At 44.1% G+C, this 26290-nt stretch overlaps 1 protein-coding gene across 4 annotated transcripts in view; it reads left to right on the forward strand.

Moving 5' to 3' along the window:
* The window catches only part of CUX1 (cut like homeobox 1), a 383513-nt gene that overhangs the window by 78912 nt on the left and 278311 nt on the right, over nt 1-26290 (forward strand). For all 4 annotated transcript variants that reach the window (XM_053554218.1, XM_053554217.1, XM_053554216.1 and 1 more), the window contains exon 2: nt 832-942. In XM_053554218.1, the coding sequence (XP_053410193.1) occupies nt 832-942 (111 nt within the window). The remainder of the gene's footprint in view (nt 1-831; nt 943-26290) is intronic.

Raw genomic sequence — 26290 nt, forward strand, 5'->3', positions numbered from 1 at the left:
ATGTTTGGCCTACCGTAAGCTCATGATTAATATTTGGTGAATGAAAACAAATCAAGAGTGGAAGCTGTGGCTCACATCTGTAATCCTACAACTCTAGGAGGCCCAGATGAGAGGAACACTTGAGGCCAGGAGTTTGTGACCATTCTGGGCACGAACAAGACCCTTGTCTCTACAAAAAAAAAGTGGGAAAATTAGCTGGGCATGGTGGCATGTGCTCAAGGACCCAGCTACTCGGGACACTGAGGCAGGAGAATCACTTGAGCCAGGAGTTTGAGATTGTAGGGAGCTAAGAGGATGCTACTGCACTCTAATCAGGGCTACAGAGAGAGAGAGACTCTCTCTTAACAAATAAAAACACCAAAACCCAAATCAAATATTACTACACAAGATCTCAGGCTCATACTTTGAAGGAAGCTATGCAGAATGCCCCAATGAACGGGCAGAGCTCAGCAGCAGGACTAGAGCCCAGGAGGATGTCAGGAAGAGATACTTGTAAAGGACAGATAGGAACAGGTCCAGGGAGGGGTGGGCATTGGCCTGACTGGTTTTAGCAGGAAAGATGTTTCTGTTAGAGAAGCATAGTCATCTGTGAAGTGCATGTAGACACATGACACAGCAAGCTGAGCCAGTTTGGGTTTTATCATGGTGCATAAGGGGTGGAAGGATTGTTTTCATTTCATTCCCCTGTCCCTCCTTTGCCGATGAGTTAAAGATTTCTGGAGCCACCAGGGGTCTCGCCCCGGTGTTCCAGTCAAATGCAAATATGAGCTCCTCTGGTAAAAGGCACTTTACCTTACAATCTTGCTTTTCCTTTTTTGCTTCTCTCAACAGAGAGAACTCGATGCCACCGCAACGGTATTGGCGAACCGGCAAGATGAAAGTGAGCAGTCCAGAAAGCGGCTTATCGAGCAGAGCCGCGAGTTCAAGAAGAACACTCCAGAGGTGAGGTGGGGTAACCCTTGCGATTTCTTTGAAGGGGTCTTATTAATCTAGTACGTATTCAGATGATGTGTTTTGAGCATGTCATTTTCATTAAATGTGCAGCAAATAGCCTGTTCCTTTCTTCCAATGCCCAAGCCCCATCCTAGCAGACTGCATGCCACCACGTGGGCAGTGGGGATGTGGCAGTTGATATTAAAACCCAAGCTAATTCCAAATGCAAATACTGAGCTAGCTCAGTATGAGATAGGTATGTGGATGTCTCAGACCCTCAAGCCCAGCCCAGCTCCTAGCCCCATGTAAGGTAGCACACCACCAAAGTCCATGAAGGCCACTGTGGGGCAGAAGGACCTCAGGACCTGCCTCTTTGGGGCTGGGGCAGGCAGAGTGTGTCTGGAGGCTGCACACATCTGAGAGTAGGCATATACTGATAACTCTTGTAAAATAGACATTTACTTTGCAAGGGCCTTTTAAATGTCTGTGTTTCTCGAAATACACTATAAAGGGCAGTGGGAATATGCTTGTTACATATTCTTTTTTTTTTTTTTTTCTTCCAAGCGTATATTAGGAGGCCAGTGTTGAAAGTCGCTAGGGCTGTATTTCTTAGTCTGTTTCTAGATCCCTTTTTCCCTTTTGTCCTTCTCAAAGGCTTAATAAGAAATAAAAAAGAAAGAAGAGCGTCACAGACAGGTGAGCAGATCTGATTGTTTTAGTGGGGGATAGGCTGGCCTTATGCGAGTTTGGTGTGCAAAGATTTTCTTGCCGTGGGTCTGGACCCCAGCCTCCTGCACTTTCTGCTTGGATGGGAGGGCTGACAGCTAGCTGTCTGAAGCCTAACCCAGGCTCCCAGACCTTGGGAATCTTCCCACAGCTCTCAGGTCTTCCATGAGAGAAAACCCACTTTCTGGGAGGGATGCCTCTATCTTGTATAATATGATATTCTGAAAAATTAGGTGTGAATTGAATTTTTTTTAATGGACCATTTAAACTGTTTCAAAGGAGCTTTGCCATTCTCAAGGGAGTGCTTTTCCTTGAAAAGGTGAAATTATTCACCTTTATTTTCAGAATAAATATTTTGGAAGAAAGAGTAGGAAGGCTTTAGCAACAGACCCACCTAAGGGACTTAGGCCTTAGACTGACGCTCACCCTCCTGCCCCAGCCTGCCCTTCAGTGCAGGTCTTCAGGTCTGATCAGAGATGTAGGTTGAAATCGTTCTGGCTTGGGGGCTACTGCCATCTGTGCAGTGTCAGAGGGTAGGGGGCACTGTTCTGTCTTTTCAGCCTTGTCCTGAGTAAAACCAGGAGCCAGTGACCGACTTCTCCTGTTCCTCTCATCTCTCAGCTGCTCCAGAGCAGACCTTTCTGGAGTGCCTATTTGTGGGGTTCCCCAAACTCTCTTCCTTTACTTCTGGGGCTAACCCCTTCCCTCCCATCTTTAGCCACTCTGGGTGCCATTCCTGTAGCAAGCTGTGTGTGCTGTCCTGTGCTCTCACTGCCTTTCCCTTGATGATCAGATGTCTGGGGATTTTCATGGAAAATCCTAAAGAAGGGCAAGGCCATCCTTCTGAAGTGACAGTCTGTCTTATACTAAGGGGAGGATGGAACAGAGAGCTGGGTCCCAGGTGTTCCTCAGAAGCCCCAGACTCCTCAGCGGCAAGTGGTGCCATGGAGGAGGAAGGAGGAACATCCTCCCCTCCTCTTGCCTTAACCCTAGTGGCTGGTAAATATTAATTGTGCTGCACCAAACTCTGTCCCTCCATCGAAGCCCAGTAGGCCTGTCCTGCACGAGCTGGTGAGCAGCTCATATGGCTCATGTTGAATCCCACATCAGTTACTTGAAAAAACCTGGCCTCAAAATTTACATCTTTATCTCCTTCTAATCCCTGAATGGAAGAGGCTCAGGTAGGAGGCAGCCTGGTAGATAAATGCCACTTGGGGCGTTTCTTTTCAGGGTACCTGAAAAGACATTGTCTCTCATGGAGAAGGAGGCTGGGACTCTACCTGGAAGGGGATGGAGGAAATGGTAGGTGGCTGTTATGCTTGTTTTCTGCTTGGCTTCTGCCAGTTGGTCATAGCTGGTGTCTACTTCCTCTTCTTTTGCTGCACTGATGGGGGTCTTCCCATAGCATGAGTTTCCTACAGGTGGGGGTGGGCCATTGCAGTTTCCTATCTGAGGATTATCCTGGAAATCTGTATGGGGCTTCATGGAAAGCCTGAAGCAAGACCTGGTTCACTTGTTTTACTGGCCGGAATCTTCTGCCAGGAATTTTGAAACCACTTAAGGCCAGAGAGGTGGTAAGAATGGGTGGCTGCAAGGCACAGTCCTCTGGGATACATAAGAGTGTGTTTGTGGTGGTGGTGGTGGGCCTCTGACAGCACATGTACGTACGTGTGTGTGTGTGGCTCTGAGAGTGCATGTGTGTGGGAGGGGCTATGACAGCACATGCAGGGCCTTGGTGAGGGCCTGGCCTGGGCCCAGAGGGGCTATTGAATCATCCTTTTTTTCAGGTTTCAGTCTTGAGGAGCCTCAACATTGCCCTGACCTTGAGCTATCTCTGGCTGTACCACTGAGCAGTTTATTTTCTATAACCAAGAAGCAGATAAATACTCACTATGGAAGTGACACTTCCAGAAATCGGACATGTAAAAATAGAAGTTACGTAGAACTTGATTTCAAGGGGTAAAAAATTTGGCCTGTCGGCAGGGTAGGCCTCTTGTTCCTTACGTACAGAGCCCAAGATCCTTGAGGCCTTACATGTGGTAGAGCCAGGCCTGGTGGTGTTCTTGCTGGTGTAGCACCAAGTGTGTTGATTCTTGATAAAAACACCCAAGTGCTTCTTTGTTCTGAGAAGGGAGAAAATTTCTTCCTGTTGTCTGTTGATTGTCTAACATGTCTAGTATGTGGGTTAGGCACCTGAGAGAATTCAGAGATGAGTGAGGTTTAGTCTCTTGTCAGGGAATTCATGTTTTCCAAGCCTGGCCCTTCTAATAGTACTGGGGAAAAAGGGTGGGTTCTTATGGGGAGGTATCTGGGGGGCCCAGGAAGGGGTGTACTGTATGGCGACCAGGGGTTTCACAGGCAGGAGCAGCCATAGAACATCAGGGTGTGAGCACTGAGTTAGGTGGGGGCACGTGTGTGTGTGTGTGTGTTTTGCAGTCGTCATTGTTTTAGCTGGCCCTGGCCGGGTTTGAACCTACCAGCCTCAGTGTGTGTGGCTGGTGCCCTACCCTTTGAGCTATGGGTGCCAATGCTTTTTGTTTAGAATGAATTTTTTCAAGTTTTGTTGTTATATCACTAGATTTAATACATTTGTAGTCACTTGATGATATTATTGTTTTAGAGATGGGACTTGCTTGGCTGCCTAGGCTGGAGTGCAGTGGCCCAGTCATAGCTTACTGCAGTCTCAAACTTCCGCGCTTTGGTGATCTTCCTGCCCAGGCCTCCCGAGTAGCTGGAACTATAAGTGTGCACCACCACGCCTGGCTAATTTTATATTTTTTGTAGAGATGGTTGGGGGTGGGGGTCTCACTATGTTGATCATACTGACCTCAAATTCCTGGTTTCAAGCAATTTTCCTGTCTTGGTCTCCCAAAGTGCTGGGATTATAGGTGTGAGTCATTGAGCCCAGCCGCTTATATCTTTTTGGTCCAAAAATTGTAGTTAATTTGAGGGAGACTGTAATTATCCAGTGAATAAATGTAATAGCAGAGCCCAGCTCACAGGGTTCTTGTGTGCGCATGCATGTGTGTGCGTGTGGGAAGGCTCCACACAGGCCTGGTACCCAGAGTCTAATCCAGTTGGTGGTGTTCGTGTTAACTTGGAACACTGACTGTGTGACGCATTAGAGGCGGTTGATTTCTGTTCCTCAAAGCGAGCTTGGGGAACCTTATACAAGAACAGCTATAGGTAATTTTGGCTTAAAGTACTTCGAAAGTTGGTTTGTAGTTAACAGTTAATCACTTGACAAATATTTATTGAACACCTTCCATGTGCTAGACGGTTAAACTCTGGAGATAAAATTCTATCAGTGTTCTTGACAAGTTTCTTTTCTTTCTTACCAAGCAAACAGAACAGTCATATAGCATGTGGAGAGCTGGGGTAGTATGCCTGGAATCTTCTTGCTGTAGACATTCCCTACAGAAAACCCTCTTGCATCAGTGGTGATAAAAGTTCTCTGGACCAACCACATGTGGCTTAGTAACCCTTATTATAGATAAGCAGTTCTGCTTTTTGAGCATTGGTTCTTAACTTTTAAAATATTGGTGAATGTTAAGGACTGAGAAACGTATGCATTTGGCGCAGTTCCTAGTGGACCCTTCAGCATTCGCCATGTGTTCCTGGTTCAAAGCACATTTCCCTGGACCCGTAGTCCAGTTTCAGTTTCCCAGGAGCACTGTGTGGGTCTCCTCCCACCACCTCTTCTTCCTCATGCCCCAGGGCAGGAGGGGATCAAAAAGGGAGGTGGCTGGGGCTCAGCAGGGACCAGCTGTGCTGGGGAGTGGGAAGTGGGTGGAAGGTGAGGAGTGTCAGGAGGGGCAGTGGCAGCAGCTTTCTGCTAAAAGCCGGGTTCCCACAAGCCCAGGAATGTCTCTTAACCTTCTCATTCACCCTTTGCTTTTCTGTTGCTTTGATCAGAGGTCGAACTCTCGATTTCCTGCGTGTGATTCCAGAGGTCTTTCCTGGTTCCAGGTGCCTAGGGATGGGCAAGGTTGCTAGCACCTGGAGATTGAGTTATTTCTCACCAGGCACTGTGAGAAGGATCACTTGAGGGCTTTGTTATTCTGCCTGGGAATTGCTTGTCCGTTTGGTTAAGTTCTAAGTTTTTTTTTTTTTTTTTTAAGAGACAGTCTCACTTTGTTGCCCTTGGTAGAGTGCCATGGCGTCACAGCTCATAGCAACCTCTAGCTCTTGGGCTTAGGCGATTCTCCTGCTTAGCCTCCCTCTGAGGCAAATTTGAGGATTCCATAGCTACTTCTCAGCCACACCAGGATAGGAACCTGTCTTGGGCAGTGGAGACCTGTAAAGTGAGGTCTGACTTACAGTCCCAGCTCATAGACCAGGGAATTCAGTGGATGGGGATGGGAGGGATGGCTAGATAGGTTGGGACTGAGTAAGCAGAGTCGTGGTATCTTCCCTTCAGAAACCCGTGATAGTGGCCTTGTTTCAGGACTGCCATTTGAATATGCTCAGCCATCAGGAGAATGGTCTCGGTGTTCGACTTGCTTTTAAGAAAAGTATAGGGGTGGTTTATGTTTTGTTCAGTTTCTTTTCTTTTTGGGAGGAACCATCCTTTATGGGGATGAGAGAGGAGAAGAACTGCATTCCTGAGATGCAGCGATTTTATCATGAAACCAGCCTTGGGGCTCATCCTTGTCACTTCAGGGGGCCTGTGGTCCTACCTCAGAATGTTGCTTAGGGCCTCTGTAAGATTTTATTAGGTTAATTTACATCTGCTCTAAATGGACCAGGTGCTCAGTGAGGCAAACTGAGCTGCAGCTAGCTACAGAGCTCTTGTGGGTCATCTTTTCCACTGATGTATTTTTGCCTTAACATTTCTTGATCTCTGGAGTATTAATCCTGATGACGCCTGGTCCACGTGCTCACAGTCTGTCTGTACTTTCTTCACCTGTCCTGCCCAAGTGCCTTGTGGTGCTTCTCCCCTAACTCCTACCCTGATTGTCAGGGGCCCAGTTCCCTGGTCACTTACTGCCTCTTCCTCACTTACTGTCTGCCCAGCCATGATGCCTGACTCAGCACGCCCAGTGTGTGACAAGGGACACCCTCTTTGCTGTGCATGTAACTGCCCATTCATTGACTTTCATTTTCTGAGTCTCTGGCATCTTAATTTGCCCTTTCTACCTTAGGCCTAGGTGTTTAGGCATTTTTCTGATCTTTACATTCCTGGGTAATAGTAGTGGAAAATCAGGCTTGGGAGTTGTCTTGAAATATGACTTGGATAGAAATCTTGTGCCACAGCCACTGTTGAAATGGGCTACGTTTATCAACTCCCTCAGGCTCTGGCAGGTGGGATGAGGTGGGGTGGGGGCGTCTCTTCTTGTCCTTGGTCAGGATGCGCCATTTCTCAGGTGAGCCAGGAAACAATGTGCCCAGCACTGTCTCCTCGACACCTCAGCTGCTCCCTTTTTGCCGAGGTGAGGAAAACAAAAGAAACTGAACTTAATTCACTTTTCACTGCCTGTGAGAAAAGGAGTCAGTAGGATGGCGGTGGTGGAGGGTAGTAATATATAGTTGTGGCCTGGGCCCAGATGCATTTAGTCACTGCCTCGACAGCCTTTATATAGACACTGCAGGAGTGCCTGGAAAGAGAGAGTCATTTAAAAATAAAGTTGTAACTCCAGTGGACATGTGTGTGCAGGCTGCCCCCAGATGGTGTTGCCGGGGCCCACCGAGTACCTGCTGGGCATCCTCAGGTAATTAAGATGAGAGTAATCATTATAACTCCATTGCAGAAGTGGTATGAAAACTCAATGATATAGATGCTTTTAAAACCCTAAACAGTGTCCAAACTTTGTCAGCTACTCCTTGACAGGTTTTCAGTAGCCACTGGACTCCTACTTCCTCTCTTGTTTTCAGCAGATTTTGTTTCAGTCCTCATTCAGACTCTAAAACCACTGCACCAGAAGAGTAAGAAGCCCAGGATCCTTTTCCTTGTATCACGTTGGGCACATTGCGTTGGCTTAGTTGAAGCCCCACAGCACTGATTTGACAAACCATGACTTTTAGAAGAGCAGGGCGCACCAGGCTGGTCCTGACAGGAAGGACAACAACGGAGAAGGTCTTTGAACTGGGAAGAAAGACTTGGGGTACAGGGTGATCACACGCTGGGGATACAAATACATCCCACCACACAGCAAGTAGTGGATCGGATCTCTGGGGTTTAGCGATGTCGCTGCAATGGCTCTGAATCCATAGCTTAAGCACAAGTACTTTCTCCTCCTTCTAAAGCCTAAGGGCCTGCAGGGCAGGTGCTGTATCTGCATCCTGTTTATATTTAGCCCTGTACCTTGAATACCTTGGCAATTAATGGCTGTAGTTGGAAGGTTCTATGGCATTTATAGCATTCATGTAGAAATCTTTTCTTTACATAACAAAATAATTTTTTTAATGTTAATTATGTCACTCTATAAAATTTATTTCTCAGAAAGGCAAGGGTATCAAATTTTATTTGATGATTCAATTTAATTTAATTTTTTTGTACAAAGTTAAAAAAGAATTCAAGAATTATCTTTCTTTGGCAGTTTCTCAAAAAGTTACAACTGGAGTTACCATATGGCTCAGCACTTCAACCTCCTAGGTACATACCCCCAAAGAGCTGAAAACACAAACTCACAAAAACTTGTACACAAATGTTCATAGTGGCATGATTCAAAATAGACAAGAAGTAGAAGGAATCCTGATGTCCACCAACAGATGAACTGATTAAAAACACGTAGTATAGGGCGGCGCCTGTGGCTCAATGAGTGGGGCGCCGGCCCCATATACCAAGGGTGGGGGTTCAAACCCAGCCCCGGCCAAACTGCAACAAAAAAAATAGCTGGGCATTGTGGCGGGTGCCTGTGGTCCCAGCTACTTGGGAGGCTGAGGCAAGAGAATAGCCTGGGCCCGAAGCTGGAGGTTGCTGTGAGCTGTGTGATGCCATAGCACTCTACTGAGGGCGATAAAGTGAGACTCTGTCTCTAAAAAAAAAAACAAACAAAAAAACACGTAGTATAGTCATACGGTGGAATGTTCCACCCAGCAAAAGGAATAAAGTACTTGGTTTGGTACATGCTACAACATGGATGGACCTTGGAAACATTATGCTGAGTGGAAGAACCCAGAGGCAAAAAATCACAAATTCCCTTTATATCATTGTTTTTTAGCCTTTTTTTTTTTTTTTTTTTTTAATCTCACAACACACTTGAACCTATAGTTAAACTTCTGTGGTACACTTAAAAAGAAAAGGGTAAAAGAAAAAAGAATATACTTAACTGTGCTCTGAACTTCTTTTGAAAATAAATTAATGGGTTCAGCGCCTGTGGCTCAAGCGTCTAAGGTGCCAGCCACATACGCCTGAGCTGGCGGGTTCAAATCCAGCCCAAGCCTGCCAAACAACTATGATGGCTACAACCAAAAAATAGCCGGGCATTGTGGTGAGTGCCTATAGTCCCACCTACTTGGGAGGCAGAGACAGGAGAATCGCTTGAGCCCAGGAGTTGGAGGTTGCTGTGAGCTATGATGTCACAGCACTCTACCCAGGGCGACAGCCTGAGGCTCTGTCTCAAAAAAAAAGAAAAGAAAAGAAAAGAAATTAATAATCTTTAAAAATTTTTGCAACACACAAATGTGCCATGGCATACTGGTTGAAAATCACTGCTTTATGTGAAATGTTTGGAATAGGCAAATCCATAGAGACAGAAAGTTAATTAGTGGTTGCCAACAGCTGGGGAGAGGAGAATGGGGAGTGACTGAAGATGGGTACAGGGTTTCTTTTTGTGATATAAAATAAGTCAGGGGTGATGGCTCACAACTATAATCCCTGCAGTCTGGGAGACGGAGGTGGATCACTTGAGGTCAGGAGTTTAAGACCAGCCTGGGCAACATAGCAAGACCCTGTCTCTACAAAAAGTAGAAAAATTAGCCAGGCCAGGTGACATATCCTTTTAGTCCCAGCTGCTAAGGAGGCTGAGGCAGGAGAATTGCTTGAGCACCCTGGAGTTTGAGGTTGCAGCAAGCTATGATGACATTGTTACACTTTTCAATTTGGGTGACAGAGAAATAACTCTGTCTCAAAAAAAAAAAAAAAGTTCTGGAATTAGATAGTAATGATAGTTGCACAACTTTGTAAATGTTTTAAATACCACTGATCTGTACACTTTAAAAGGGTGAGTTCTATGGCATGCAAATTATATTTCAATAAAGCTGTTATTATTATTATTATTGTTTTTAAATTCTTCTCTTCATGGGGGTGTGGGAAATCCCCGAACAGGTTTTTTTATTTAGCTGTTCTCTCTTATTCCTCTGAATAAACTCCCTGCATGAAAGTATCTTGTGAATTTTCATTTTTTACAATAACAAGTTAGTTTAAAAAAGGTTACTCCAGTATTTGGCAAAATCATAAATTCCAAATAATCAACTTAGGTGTTTTTTTTTTTGTTTTTTTTTTTGTAGAGACAGAGTCTCACTTTATGGCCCTCGGTAGAGTGCCATGGCATCATACAGCTCACAGCAACCTCCAACTCCTGGGCTTAAGCGATTCTCTTGCCTCAGCCTCCCGAGTAGCTGGGACAACGCCACAACGCCCGGCTATTTTTTGGTTGCAGTTTGTCCGGGCCGGGTTTGAACCCACCACCCTCGGTATATGGGGCCGGCGCCTTACCGACTGTCAACTTAGGTGTTTAATCATTCTAGAATTACCCACTGTTAAGTTATAATAAGGCTTTAACTAGACAAAGTTTAAAAATTAAAAGTGAACTTTTAACTGTTACCAATTAATAACTCTTTAAGCCAGTTTATCAACCCAAGAAGTTATTTTTCCATTTCTTTTGGGCCCCTAGGGAAGAAAAGCTGCCTAAAGTGTGATGGAACCCATAGAGTAATGAACATATGTCAACCTTAATTCGACCCCAGGTCAAGAATAGCTGGTGGCCACATTATTTTCCTACATTCCGGAAGAATCCTACAAGCATGCTCCAGATTGCACCAGGGAATTAGCTTGGGCTCTGGCACACTGAGTGATAGTTAAGACCTGGCTTCATTGCTCAGGAGCATTGTGGCCTCACCAGACCTGAGACAGAAATTTTATCTCAGTTCCTTCATCTGTATAAATAATATTCTGCCTGCTTCAAGGGTCCTGGAAGGTGAATGTCCAGTCTCAGGCCAGGAGTGGATTGGGTAACTAGTTAGCGGTGACAGGTCACCTTGAACAAGGTTACTAACAGTTCTGAGACTTGGACCCTTACCTGTAAGCAGAAAGAACTGCTAATGTCCCATTTGCCAGGAGGGTAAAATTAATTAAAATGCTCAGAGCATATACTAAGTGCTTTTCCTCCTTCCTTTCTCCCCCCTTTCCTTTATTCTACAGTAGTGCCAAGTCCCTTCCAGGGGTCAGGACAGTCCGAGATAAAAAGCAGGAACAGAGAGATCAGGTAAAACTTGTCACAGAGTCTCCACCCTAGCAGGGGCAGGTAAACAATTGACAGCAGAGAGTTTTAGGGGGTGATGGGAACGGATAGAGGCCAAGGAGGCTGTGCATAACTGTGGATGCAGAGAGGCACTTCAGAGAGTCAGAGAAGGCATTCTGTCTCTCTCACATGGAGCCTTTTAGTAGAGATTTTGAAACATTGATGAATTTGGGCAGGTTGTTGAGCAGGGAAGTTACTTTCAAACATGGGGTTCAGTGACTCTGCCTTCTAAGACCAGGAATGCTATTTAATTGGGATGTTAGGCAGTTCAGTCAGTCAATACCGGAGTTTCAGGGAGACTTGATTTTGTTTCTTGCCCAGAGAAATGAATTCTTATGCAGTCAGTGAGGAGTTAGCCTCTCAGTTTCTCTGTGCCATGTCACTGCAAGCTGTCAGAGTCACTGGAAACTGTGTGTGGAGCTTGGCCCAAGGGCAGCTGCATGGCATCTGAAGACCACACTGGCCATGCTGTCTTCCTGGAGCATCTCACGATAGATGGACAGTCTATCCTTGCAGTAAGCCTTGCCTTGCTCACTGAAACATCAGTAGGCTAACATTCCTTTTCCTTCCTTAGCCTCGAATCGCTTCCTTTTGGTGCCTAGCAGTTTTTTAAGGGGCTATTTTAAGGATAGCAGACAAATTATCTGAGAGTTTTAATAACCGTCAAGAGGAAAAGTCTCTCATTGGATTCATGTGTGTGTGGAAATTTAGTTGCAACCATGCTGAATCATAGCACCTCTCTGAGCCTCCATTTTCTCATCCAAAAAATGGGAGCAAAGACAACTACCTCGCAGTTGTCACTGGCAGAGAAACTATGGTAAAATATCCATCTCAAGTAGCCTTGGCAAATAGTAGATGTTCAGTAAATGGCATGTTGTGTGTACATCATCAAAATTTATTCCTTTAAAAAAGTAGAAATTATGTTTACAAGTGAATTTTATAGCTACAAATGAACGTTAAAATGTTAAAAAAAACACTTAAACTGAAGTGTAGGGTGGACTCTAGTTTCTGCTGCAGACTTGAATAGATTTGGTAAAATGTAATCTTTTTCCATATGTGTCAGATAGTTACTTTATCCACCCTTGTTTTAGTTTTACTGTCCATAGAGTGAAGATACGGTGGGTTTTCACTGCTGGAGTCTTTTCTGTGCGTTTTCACTGCTGGAGTCTTTTCTCACAAGCTGTTCCTTGAGAGTGGCCTTGACTTGTCTTTCTGGTCAATAACCTGAGCTGAATGCACTTTGAATGGAGAACATCTTTCTGTACAGGATGCAATAAAAGCTTAGGCATAGAAAAGAGCTTTCTGCTTCTTCTCAATAAATATCCTTGTTGAGGACAATTTGTAAAGTATAATGGTAAAATCTGAAAGCCAGAGATTTGGTTAAAATTGTGGTGAACTATTATTATTTGTTGAGTCCTCAGTAGGAGTCGAGCATTATGCTAAGTGCATTACTGCCTTTTCTGTGTTCTTCAAAGTCACCTGAGGAGGTGGGTATCATCACCGCTATAAGCCTCCTGCCTACTAGGATTTACCCGAGCAGACAGGCCCCAAGAATGAGAACATAACCACAGAGCAAACTGTCTCCATTTAGTTCAAGTTTCTAGTTACTGAACTGTATACGGTTCCCCTTCCATTAAAAAAAAAAAAGTGCTTCAAGCATTGCTTCTAAGTGGTACACTCATTTAAAAGGGGGGTGGGGGTGCATTTTATGAAGGAGGAACAGTCATTTATAGGCTAAAATTTGACATTTGCCTATGAATGCTTTTTAATTTAAGGAATGTATTATAAACCAAAGCAGGAATTTATTATCAACCATTTTTGATATTGTGTCAATCAATGGGATGCCAACTCTGAGTTGCTGTCTTTGGGTTTTCTTTCTTTGGCCAGGAGCAGGAGTGGGTGGGCTAATCCCTGACCATTGGTTACTGACTCCTGGTTTTAACTTGCAAGTGTGAGTTGCATAAAAAGCCCATTATGAAAGTATAATAATTTTGTTTGTGGCCCAGTATTTTAGCAGGAAGACACTGTGGTCCAGTTGATGTAGCTGAAGGAGCATTTACTTAGGAATCAGGACACTTACATGCCTGTTCTGACTCTGCTCCCAGTTGGCTATGAGATCTGAGGCCACGTCACCTCTGTCGTTTGACTTGAGGAAGGCGAGAGATATAAGCAAAGTTCTGTGTGGTGGAGAATCTCACAGGTCTCTGGAGTGAGGGCCTCCTGCTGCTTCAAGTTCCCTGTTTCTGTTCCTTCCCATGGGTCCAGGACTCAGCATAGTGCTTCTTAATACGTATCACCTACGTATTGAATGAGGTTTTCCCATTCAGAATTCATCTCTGTGTGCTGCAGGCATTCACGGCAACCCCACCATGTGTGGAATGGGGTGCATCAGGCAGACTTTGTTTGAAGGGCTCTAGTAACTTCAGGGATGTAGTAATAATAGTGTACAAAATAATAACAGCTGGCATTTCTTGAGCACTTACTATGTGTCAAGCACTATTCTAAACATTCTAAACGTATTGACTGATTTTTAGTTCTCACATGATGCTTGCGATTAGGTGTATCATTTATCTGTTTTGAAGAGAGGGAAACTGAGGCCCAGAGAGAAGGAGTACCTTGCCTGGCAAAGCTGGCTGGAAGTTCTGATCCAGGCAGACTGACAGGTCTGTGCCAGAATAGATTCCTCAGGAGCATCCCCTGAGCCCTCGCAGCTCTATTTCCCTGTCTGACTCACCAGTCGGCAAATTTTACCATGTATTCGGAGGAGAAAGAGACTGAACTGCTGCTCAACTGCTGCTCAAGGGAGTCATTTGCATCTGGAGGCAGTTTTAAGCTTCAGGACCCCACCCCACCCCAGTTGGTGGTTCCCTGCTTCACATTTGGACCCATTCCAATGGAACCAGTTAGACCCATTCACTGACTCTGTACTTGGGATCCATTCAAAGAGGGCCTGCTATAAGGCAATCTGTGATAAAATATCCTAGATTTGAGCTCCATGATAGCTCAGCTCACCTCATGCTGGGGAATGGTAGGTGGGTGCTGGGGGCAGGGCATGCTCCCTTCTTGACACCTGCCGTAGCAGCCACCACGCTGTGGCATGAGAACATCACATTTGTAAGGTGCTGGTTACATTCTACTTTAAAAAAATTTTACCACTATGCATTTCTGCCAAGAATTCTTGTCTGAGGGGTGGCCACACAGATGGACCCAGAAAATACAGCTGCCTCTGCCTCCCCTTCAGCCACATTCAGAAGTGTGATCATTGGTCACAAGGTGTGCCCTCATCAGCTAGGGGTGGCCAGGTAGTTGCTCTCCAGGGTAGCTGAATGCTGTTATCCCTCTGGGGAAACTTCCAGCCCCTGTTGTAACCACATCTTTGCCAATACTCAGTGTCAAATGATTTTTGCTCATCTAATGAATGTGGAATAGTATCTTGTTTACTTTGTATTTATTTCTTTATTTCTAATATGGGTAATTATCTGTACAATGACTAGCCTATATACCAGGTCCTCTTTTTGTTTTTCTAGATGATGTCATTCTCTCATTTTCTTATTGGGTTATTTGTTGTTTTCTTGCTAGTTAGTAAGAAATTTTAATATTCTGAATCTAAATCCTTTGTTGAGTTGCTAATATCTCTTACAAGGCCACGGCTTATCTTTTTCCCATGTTTATGGTGCCATCCATGACATTGAAGATGTTCATTTTCATGCAATTGAATTTTCCTCCTATTTTTTCCTTGTAAGGTTTATGCTCTTTTGTGTCTTATTGAGAAATTTTTCCTAAGCTTTTGTTGTAAAGGCAACCACCTATGTTTAGTCCTTGAAGCAGGTTTTAGTTTTTCTTTTCACATCCGGCCTGCAATGCTTTCCTGTGGATAGGAACTGGGCTCTCATTTTATCCTTTTCCCTTGGGAACTCCTCCTCCATCCCAGAACATCTTTCCCTAGCAAGCTGCCCTCAGCAGCTATGCCAGTTACACCCTTTGCTTCTCAGGCTCCTTGGTGTGTCCCTGTCATCTATCCTGGCCCCACAGTGTTTTCATAATTGTCACTATTATTACCGTGTCATTAGTAAACCTTGGTGTCTGGTAGGGAAAGCCCTGTTCTTCCTTATGGTTCTTAGAAACATTTATTCAGCTCCATTAAAACAAATTCTTGTTTTTTTACATAAAAATGTTAAATAGACTTTTATTGGAATTCAATTGAATATGTAGATTTAGAGGGGCATTATGAGGTGTGTTAGAGTTTTGGTAGGATTATTTTATATCTCATTTTTAGGTAAATTTAATTCCCTGTGTGACTCAAGGGATCCATGCAAAACTACATGGACTTAACTGACTCTGGTTCATTGTGTGGACACTAAATAGTAAAAATTGAAGGATAGATCATTGTAATCTGGAGCCGGGCATAAAAATAAACCCCACTCTGTTATCATAGGTGGCTGTGATTAAGATCGAGAGAAAGGTCGGCTTGGGGCCTCCTAACATTGACAGTTTCCTTCAGAAGATTAAGTGCGTCTTCATTTTTGGCCCAGGTCATCAGTAGCTTAAAGCCATTACTGTCTATTGGCTGTTTGGTTTGTCTGAAATATGGGCTGGTCTCAGCCTATTTCCCTGGAGTCAGATGTGTTCACATAATCAAAGTGCCAGGAACTCATATTGTATGCGGGTGTGCGTTCAAATTAGCCTTCTCTGGGGAGGAATTCATAGTGCCAAGAACATGTACAGAGATGTTCTTTTCCACTTTTGCATTTTAAAACATGCGTTCTTTATTAGTGGACTGTTTTCAACTTTATTCTTAAGACAGGCTTCTTCAGCCATAGTTACATGTGCTTTTGAAGATGACCATTTGTGAATCTGTCAACCACGGGGAAAGTGAAGAAAAATGAAGATTCCTTCTCTGTTAATGTGCTGGGAGATTTTGACGGGCCGGGTACAATTCCTATGACCTATTCAGGGAAGGGTGATGGCTTCTGTTCCCTTGAATTAAAAGTTGAAGACAAATATATTTTTATTAATTTTGTTTGTGTATAAACAACCTATGAAAAGTATTTCATATACATTTAAATTATTGCTTTGCTACAATAAAGAAAAAATACTGGTTCCAATGATAAAATAAGATGAGGAAGTTATCTGTGATTATGTGATTAGAGATGAAGAAATTAAAGTAAAAATTATGATCAGGGTAGGTTGGATTAATAAGTTAAGAATAGAACATGTAGTTTAATTCTTTCTGCTGTTACAGGTAATGTGATATTTTTATTTTTACTGAAATCAGATTTTGAGATGTACTTTTCATTCAGATACAGTGTTTGTATATTAATTTTCTTGATTGTAAGTATAAGAAATTAATTTGTTGATAACCCTTTTTAAGTAAATGAGCTGATACATATTAGAACCAGAAGAGCTGAGAGTCATTTTTATTTTAAAATTCGTTTTGCATTAACACATCAGTAGTATTGAGGAATATATGGAAAATTGAAGTAGTGCCTCTATCCTGCCATGTCTCCAGTGCATCAATAAGTCACTTTTTTTCCTTTTAAAATGTCTGGCCTTGTAATTTATGTTTGCATAACCCATTACTAAATTCATAGTAGGTGTTTAAGTTGGCAGCCATTATTCCAAAGATTTGGAAGGGTTTAAAAAAAATACAGAGCCTTTGTTAGTATTTATACTTAAGTGAACACTTTCCTTTTTTTTTTTAAATGATAGATTAAAAAATAATTTGAAGGTAGTCATTCACCTTTCTCTTAGGCAAACAGTATTAAAGCCATATTCCCACATTATCAGTTTTCATGGAATTTCTTAATGGACTTTATGATTTTCTTTTCCTTTTTTTTTAATTAAAACTGGGAAGAAGAAAATGATTTTGATTTTAAGATTGTACAAATTTCTATATAACTTTCAGTAGGTTTCATGTGACATAGAAAATTAGAGTGTCTGTTTTAGTAATTTTAAAATTTCATAACTGCATTTGGCTGTTTGGGTTATAAAGTGAAGATGAATGTATTTATTTATTGTACTCTTTGGTACTTGAACAGAAATAGAAATATTCTAATTTGTTTGCATATTTGTGGTTTACCTTTTAGACTTTCTGATTTTTAACCAGACATTTAAAAATAACTGTATGTCTTTTAGCCTTAAGTTAGAAAAACTTTCAGAGCGTTACTTTGAAATGATGAACAAAAGTTTTCTTTTGTAAAATTTTTAAAAAGTGATGTTTTAAAAAACCACAGGGGTCATGTGTGGTGTTCTGGGGAAGTTTGCTTTATTTGGTCATTTTTCCTTTTTCTACTTCTTAACCCTCATCAGCTGGTTAAGGATGTTTTCAATGTAATATATGTATCTCAGCCCACTGAAATCACTGTTTGGCCAGAGGAATTGTTTCTATCCCAATGACTCTTAATTTAGTTGCAAGGAAGTCCATAGCATCTTCAGTCTTTTGTGAAATATAATCCCTGTTATTCTGTAAGCCTAAACAAAAATTCAGAATTTAACATGTTCTAACTGTGATCTAAAAGTCATATTGTTCAATATAAATTTGAAAATCTCACTCTGACGTCTTCCCAGCTAAGTTAGGGCTTAAAAGCAATGATAATTTTATTACTGCTAATTTAAAGATATCTTATTTGACATTTTAAAAAGTGCTTTATTTTCTTTCTGATGTTATTTTATTATTGGAGATAATTTATTCTAGTTATATTGCTTTGATGACCTTCTACACTTACAGAACAATTTTGTTTGGATTTAGAAAGTGCCCCTTTTTCTGTATTTGTTTCTAGAACCTTTGTGAGGTAGTTATTTTTCATTATGCCTTGCAAGGTGCAGGGTTTCAAGAATCTATCCTACCTTAAAAAACTCACAGAAAAAAATAAAAGAAAAAAAATGAAAATAAATAAAAAACTCAGTATCAGCCGAGAGAGCCTTTTATGACTTAAAGTTTTTAGTAGCTGAGAAACACATTTTATGGCTGTTTGTGAGGTTTTCTTATCCCACTCCATCCACCTCCACTTCATCCTCTTCCTCTTCCCCTCTCCCTGGCCTACCTGGTCCTGTTGTCATGAGACTTGTGGTTGTGTCCCAGAAAGCGCTTCCACCAGGGGATGTTACTGTGCCAAAAGCCGAAAGAAAGGAAAAAGGAGGTGTTTATCGCCCCGAAGACGCCTTCCAACTTTCATTATTAACTCCTTTCCAAAGTAAACTTTCAGGTTTGTTTCAAGCCACTTCTGGCCAAAGTACAGTTGGGCTTGCTGTGTTCTCTAGGAGTAGAGGCAAAAACAGCACCCTAGAGGGGAGGAGGAGGAGGAGTGAAGCGGGCAGTGGGGATCTTCTCGACAGCTGGAAATGGATTGGGCTTAGGGACTGCAGCAGATGAGTGGACTAGGCATGGTCTTATCCGCCCTTTCACAGTTCTATGTCCTGTAGTTGACACGTTGGCATGTCTTCTCTGGGTACCCAGCACTGCTCTGGGGCACTCACTCATGGCCCAGCAGAGAGGTTGGCGAGGTGATAGACTGTTTCAATTCAGAGCAGTAAATGAAAGGGCATTGAGAGGGCAACTCCCAGTGGATGTTAGGAGTAAGAGATAGGGCTCTGTGGGATGTATAGGAGCCTAGTGTGGCACCTAAGTGGGGCTATCAGCAGGTGTGAATAGCCTGATGGGGGGGTGGGCGGGCAAAGTGGTGATGTTTTTACAGCAAGGCTGAAGAGCTTGGGCTTCCCTCTGTCTAAGGCCTTGCCAAGGGTCAGAGGGTATACAAGTAGCAGTGATGTGACCAGGATGGCATTTTGAGTTGATGTTACATGCTGCAGTGTGGATGTTCAGAGAACAGAGGTGGGGCCAGAACAGCTTGGACACTGTTGTAGTGGACTTGGTAAGAAATGCTCTTAAAACAAGGAATCAGTGGTTATGTTGTGTCTGTTCAACAGGTATTTATGACAGACCAACTACTGCAAGATGGTTCTAGTTCCTGAGGCTGCAACAGGGACCGGGTTGCCAACGTCCCTTCCCTGTGATTATGTTCTGGTGAAGCAGACAGACAGTGACTCAGAAAGGCAGGAAAGGGCTATCATCCCAAAGCTACAGGTGGGATGCTGACAGGGACTATACAGATGTTAGCCCTGCAGTCCCCATGGGCTGCCTTGCTTTGGACCTGGGACAGAGAGAGTGAATTTTAGAAATGTTTGGCTGGGGATAGGAAACAGGTAGGGTGCATTGCAGAAGGACTGGGTTTGAGAGGGTGAATTTCCCCACTCTAGGGGGAATCCCGGAGCTTATTTCCAGGTAGGGGTAGGGGGAGAAAGAGAGCATCCTAAGAGAGGCATGGGTGTTCTTGTGGAGCAAGGTCAAGGTCTCAGAGTTTGCAAGGAGATGGGGTCAAGCTCCCTGGAGTCAGAGCAAGGAAACAGTAATGGGGTGAGGGTCAGAAGGTCAGGCAGGTTCCAGGTGTGGCATGGGTTTTCCCAGGGAAATGGGAGAAAGGGTTGTCCCTCAGGATGAGGGTTGGGGAGATGAGGATGGGCAAGTGCACGGGAGAGAGGACAAGGAGAGGGAAGCACAGCTTATGGTCATGCCCTGCTGCTCTAGGTATCTGAGATCAGTGGTGGTTGTGGGGTATGGCTGAGTGTTGGGAGGCCAGGAGAAGAAGCTTCCCGGGAACCAGCCCTGCAGTCCCCACAGGCTGCTTTGCTTTGGGATTTTGCTTCCTTTACTCTATCAAGCCTCCCCATTACTTTCTTTAACTTACCCTGGCCTGGATGCTTTTGAAATCATATAGGACCAGCTACTAGGTCACCAAGTCAGGGTTCGCAGCACCCCTAAGGACTGTATTGGTTAGGAAAGCAACTTCAAAACAAACAAACAAACAAACAGAAAGCAACTTCATTCCCATTCATGCAGGAGCTACCTACCATGTTAGTATTTTCATAACTCAGCTAATAATAAAAATCTCCCGGGTGTGTGCTTGTTGTAAATATTGTCCCTGGGCCCTACCTTAGACTTAGTGAGACATAATCCCCCAGGAAGGGCCTGGGGACCTGGAATTCTTACTTAGAGGCTAGTTTGGAGTGCCAGGCTCCCTCTGGACCTGTGGTGTCTGCTGCATTCCTCTTCTGGCCTTCCTCCTGGGCCCATCCTGCCCAGCCTTCTCCCTACCTGCTCCCCTTTGTTGATTTAGGATGTGTCCCCCACAGGAACTGTGGTTTGTATTTCTCTGCCTCCCCCACAAAGTAGATCCCTGGGTAGTATGTGCTGAGTGGCCACCTGAGACATCACACTAGGGTATCAGGGCCACCCCTCAGAGAGGGGCACCCTGGGAACAGATGCTGTACCTGGAGGGCATTGTAATATGCTGCAGGGTAGGAACAATCCCTGGGTTCAGGTATGGAAACAAATATTGCTATAAACATGTAGACCCTCCAAGCTTTCTCCAGGTTATCTAATCCAGTCGAGGTCTGTGACTTGCCTAAAGCCATAGTAGGAGAACAAAGACAGTGCAGCATGGCCGTAGGATTATTTTTGAGCAAAGATTGCTCAAGCTTTGGCTTAGGACAGGTTTATTCAGAAGTCCAGTCCCCTGAGAGTGGAGTGTGAGGGCATGAGTAGGTGCCCTGGAGAGGCTGGAAGCTTTCCTACCTTGGTGCCTGCTGTTTGAGGGCCGGTGGGGCTGTTGTATAGAGAGTTGACAGACAGCTGCCTTCAGAGGGGGGAAGAGTAGAAATAAAGTTTGTTAGAGCCTCCTTCCCAACATAGAGTTCAGTGGTAGTGATTTCTATAATGCTTTTAGTACAGTGCCTCGAGTTGTGCACGTGGGTGTGTTCTTTGTGTGATTTAAGCAGTCTTACCAGCAGACTGTGTGACTAACAATAATCCTAGACACTCACACTCTGAGCCTACAGCACACAGAGTGCAGTTCGGTCAGGGGTTCTGTGAACCTCTCACAGCAAACCTGAGTCCGGCTCTTGCAGGGCAGGAGATTGAGGTTTGTCTTGCCTGAGGCCATCTAGCTGTAGAGTGGGCTAGTCGGGGTTCCAGCTGCTCCTAGGGTGACATAGCACCACTGAGCTCCCAGCCAAACCAGCCTCCTGTTTCTCCATTAATGATATTGGTAGTTTTCTCCTTATTCGCTAGATGTACTTTCACCAGCACTTCCTAGTAAATTTTGAGTTTAGTAGACACTGAGATTTTTATAAGTCATGGGAGACAATCTTAAATTGAGAAGATTCTGTTAATGCATCTCTTCCACCTATATTCTTACCACCTCCCCACCCCCACCCCCGAAAAAGCTGAGAGAAGGGTATGTGAATTATATATGGTACTGGGTGTCCTGATCTAGCTGCTCATGTGGCCTTTCTGACATTAGTAAGAAAGGTTGAGATCTGTGTCTGACCCTCTTTTTGGTTGCACTCTAATTTCTTGTCTGCTGGCATAGAGATATTGGTATAAATCAGTTCTTTGCTAGTGGAGAGAGTCTTTTAAAATTAAGTCAGGTTTACACTGAGTAAAATCCACTTTTCAGGTGTCCACTTTGATGAATTTTGACAGCTGTGAACAGTTATGTGCCACTTCCAAACTTAAGACACAGGACAGCTCCACCATCGCCCCCAGTTCTTCTGTGTCCCTGTGTAGTTTCCCCACTTCCCACTTCAGCTCATGGTGACCCATGATCTGTTTACTGTTGGTGTAGTTTTGCATTTCTCAGAATGCCTTATAAATGGATCATACAGTATGTAGCCTTTGGGTCTGCCTCCTTTCACTTAGCATAATGTATTTGCAGTTCAGCCATTTTGTCAAACACAGTAGTGGTGGGTGCCGAGTGGTGTTCCATCATATGGATGCATTTGTGGGGAGAGATTTTTAAGACTGGCCCAGGTAGTACTTATCTGAGGATTTTCTGTATCCAGTCTGGTGGGTCATTTAAGGCCATGCACAGCCCTGCACCTGACCTTGCCTCATGCCTTGATTGGCAGTGTCACCGCCTATCCTCACCAAGAATAGTCCTGCAGCTACTGTGCCGTGTCGTTGCTGTTTGCTTGGCCTGCTCACTGTCATTCTGAGCATGAGTTGTCTTTATGTTAGTCTTAGTGTTGGTAAAGCTGATCAATTTTCAGTCTCCTGTCGCCAGGGAAAAAAGGATTTGAGTGTGTTGGCCAGAGAAGCTTACCTAGAGTCCTGCCCCATGCAGTCACTGGCCACTGCTGGTGGTGCAGGTGATGGTTGGGGTTGGATGTGAGATGAGAGGGTGCCAGGTGTGAGTTACCTACAGGAGCAGCTCTGCAGGGAAGCCGAACTTCTAGTTCCCTTTGTTCTAGTATTTCCTGATATAGCTATTTAATTCCTTCATACTTGAACTGTTCATGTGAATGTGTTTTCTTTTTTGATTGTAAGCTGTGGGAAGGTAAGACCAATCCCTTGGATCCTGCTAAGTCCTTGGTTGGGCACATCATTGTGCAGTCAGTATTTGTTGCTTGGTTGATAGATTAAATGCTGTGCACACCGGTGCTCACTGAGTGACCCAGACCCCTACCTGGCCAAGGCTGCCTCAGAATGGGAGTGTTGTCACTGCTGTCTTAGCAACCAGTAGCCCCGCCTGTCATGTTCTTCAGGAGAAAATGCGAACAGTGACTTGTCCATAGTCACACAGCAATCCGTTAGAGGAGCCAGGACCCATCAGAGGTTCTGATTTTTCCCTGTAGTCAACAGCTATGCACATTTCTTTTTCAAGAAGCCAGAAGTAAAGGGGCATTGAGCTGGGTTTCCAGCGGAAACCAGGGGCTCTTTTAAAGCTGGGGCTTGTTGTTGCCAATCTGACCTTGTTTCCATGGACACAGCCAGCCGGCAGCTTGTTTCTGTCAACCTGAACCCTGGTGGAGCCTCAGGCCCTGATAGGCAGCTCAGGGAGTTCACCAACCTGCCAGGGAATAGGGGTGGGGGGTGGTGGGGAAATCCCTGCTGGAATTGCTCCTCCTTGCTTTTTGCTGTAGGAGGTTAGTTTGAAGAGAAATTTAGTGAGTTGCCAATCTCAGCCTGAACTTTTCCCAGAACTTGCACACAGGTGGTCTTCATCACTGCACTGGAGATACCTCCCTTGGGGCCCCTGATTAGTGTTGAATGAGTTGTCCCTATAGAGCAGGGGTCCTCAAACTTTTTAAACAGGGGGCCAGTTCACTGTCCCTCAGACCGTTGGAGGGCCTGACTATAGTTAAAAACAAAACAAAAAAACTATGAACAAATTCCTATGCACACTGCACATATCTTATTTTGAAGTAAAAAACAAAACGGGAACAAATACAATCACACTGCTTCATGTGGCCCGTGGGCTGCAGTTTGAGGACCCCTGCTATGGAGTGTGGCTGTCCTCACTGCTCCTAGAGCAGCAACTCTCAACCTGTGGGTCGCGACCCCTTTTTAACAATGAAAATACATTGCGGCATTAGGAAGGTTGAGAACCACTGTCCTAGAGGATCTTAAGGATGAAAACAGGAGAAATAATGCTTGCGTCTTTGTTTTGTACTACAAGCAAAGTCTTTGAAAAACAAAATATGCCAATCAAATCTACTTCTTAAAATTAATTTTACAAGGTACTACCGGATTTTCTTTCTTCCAGAGATTGCAGTTCTGCACTTGTAATTTGATAACCCAATTGTGAGAGAGTAGATTTGTCTCCTCTCTAGTCCAGTAGTTTTCTTGTATTTGGCATTCCTGAACTTGGTCTGCTCCATTTCAGGCTGGGATCACAACTAAGTAATGAAGGCTTTATTATATTAACTAGTCAAACAATGGGTTCTGAGGGGCATTTCATATTGCTAAAGCCCAGAGTTGATGGTAAAACTTAAAAAAGCAGAAACTGCTAAGAATAGCTTGTTAAACTACAGACAGAGGAAGCTTTCTCCCCACTCTCCCACTGATTCTCCCTGCTTTTAAGTCTTTTTGGTTGGAGGTATAACTGCAGTATTATCAAACATGCCAGTACATATTGTTTCCCAGGCCTGTTTCTGCATTAGTTTGGGTAGAAACCTACCCAACTTCTGTTCCAGTAGGTGGAGAAAGATGCTTAAATCCTAGAAGCACCACTCATCTACCTTTTTAGGGTATTGCAGGTTCAGCTCGAGGGTTGGAGGACTTCCCAAAAAGTATGACTAAGGGAGAAAGAGACTACTCCCAAAGCTAACAGGGTGGAGTATCACAGCCAGGACAGGAAAATTCCCAGCAGGGAAATTGCCTGTCTGTAACACAGACACGTTGGGTCATAGATTTGCTTTCACGGAATGAGTGAAATGGAACAAAAGTTTTCTTTGAATTCTTTTTCCAAGAGGCCCAGCTTCTACAGGTGTCTCTTTATATCTCACCTTGTATTCAGAAATATTTCACGTGATTTTTCTTTTAGGCAGTGTCTACTCCCCAGAAAGCTGGCTGAGAAAGAGAAACATTCTGTTGCCCCATCCCTCTGCCCACTGCTTGTCTTAGGGCGGACATGAGCAATGATTTTCCCTCCAGGACCCACTTGCCCAGGTTTTTCCTCCTCTGCCGCTGTTTCTTCTTGGCTCTTTAGCAACCAGCAAGACACTGCCAGCCCCCCGAGAGCCACCACAGGCTTCCTAGAGTCCAGGCAGCTTTTCATGTTGCAAAGGCAGCTCAGGCTCCTCCTTCAACTGCTCCCAAGTGTGTGCTGGGGACTCTCAGCACCGGGTGGTCCAGGAATGTGGGTCTTGGAACAACAAGAGACCCGGGCTCAGATCTTCGCTGCTTGTACATCACTTCCCTTCTCTGAACTTCCCTTCAGTTTGTATGGAAATCTGTCCTTCCTAAAATGGCTGTGATTAGTAACCAGTGCTACACTCATGTTTGCTGTGGCTTACTGCCCTGTACACAGGTACCCAGGGAATGTTAACTTTTTTTACCTGTCTTAATAAATGCTCATATTGCTGAGTTGTGGAAAAATGAACAATTCATCTAACTCTGAGCAAGCAGGTAGATGCTTGGCTGCTCCAAAGTGGCTGATGTCAGCCCTTCTTTAGGCATCTCTTGCCGAGTCTTAATGTTTGTTCTCAAGTGGCCTCTTAAGTGTCGTGTGTAGGATGCAGAGTGAGGAACCAGGCTTAGAGACCAGGACTCATGTAGCCAGAAGTAGGATGAGCAACAGTGTCCCTTCATGGCGTGAATTTTTGGTGAAAAATTAAAACCTACATTGATTAGGTTTGTTGGGAACTTTTGGTTTTTGGAGGTTCATTGGTATAATTTTGGTCACTGCCATTTACATAGCACAGTATACCTACCTGTCACATAAGCATTCAGTAAGCATTGTTAAATGAGTTGGTAACTTATGAAAATATTATTGATGCTCTTGCATTCATACAGAGACAGACTTAATGGAAACTTTTTGTTAATTGTATCTTTGTTGAACTCAGATAATTCTAGTGTTATCCTGCACTGATAATATGAAATCTGTATAGAGCACATCTTTGCTTTTTTTAAATGGGGTGAAACTTATTTCCTTCATTGTTAGGATGTTATGGGCCAATTTAGCTCACAAAGAAACAAAAAATCACCCTGAATTCTGCCATCCAGAAGTAACCACTGTTAATGTTTTGTAAACATTTCGGGTATCTCTATACACTTAAAGGCACTTAAGGCTCATGTCTGCCCAGTAGTATTAAGAAGCACCTACTATGTGTCAGGAACTTTGAGGCTATGTTCTTTTGTAAGCTTGTGTGTTGTGACATCTTTCCACAGCTAGTCTGTTGAAGTGGCCTATTAGTGGCTGCAGTGTATGCCAGCGTCCAGCTCGTTCTGGTGAATTTAGCCAATTCCCTATCAATGGGAATTCAGTTTGCTTGTTATTTTAAGCAGTCACACAACTTGACATTTCTAATCAAACAACATGACAACTTGAGCCACGCACAGGTTCTTGCCAAACCCTCCATTAGTGCTATGACTCAGGAAAGAAAACTTGTTTTTTCTTCAGTTGATTGGGTTCAGCCATCCCAGGTATGAGTGACCCAGGCCTTGTGTCCCCGCTGAGATAGACTGGCCCAGCCACTCCCAATTGCCCCTTACAAGAGAGGGGCCTGAGTCAGAGAGAGCAGACATGTCCAGGAGTCCCGCAGAGACAGTGCAGGAAGGGGCCAAAGGGCCCATTGCTGTGCTTCACCAGTTTTTCATCTGTCCCATA

Source organism: Nycticebus coucang, chromosome 12 (genome assembly GCF_027406575.1).
Source record: "Nycticebus coucang isolate mNycCou1 chromosome 12, mNycCou1.pri, whole genome shotgun sequence".
In the NCBI taxonomy this organism is placed as follows: Eukaryota; Metazoa; Chordata; class Mammalia; order Primates; family Lorisidae; genus Nycticebus; species Nycticebus coucang.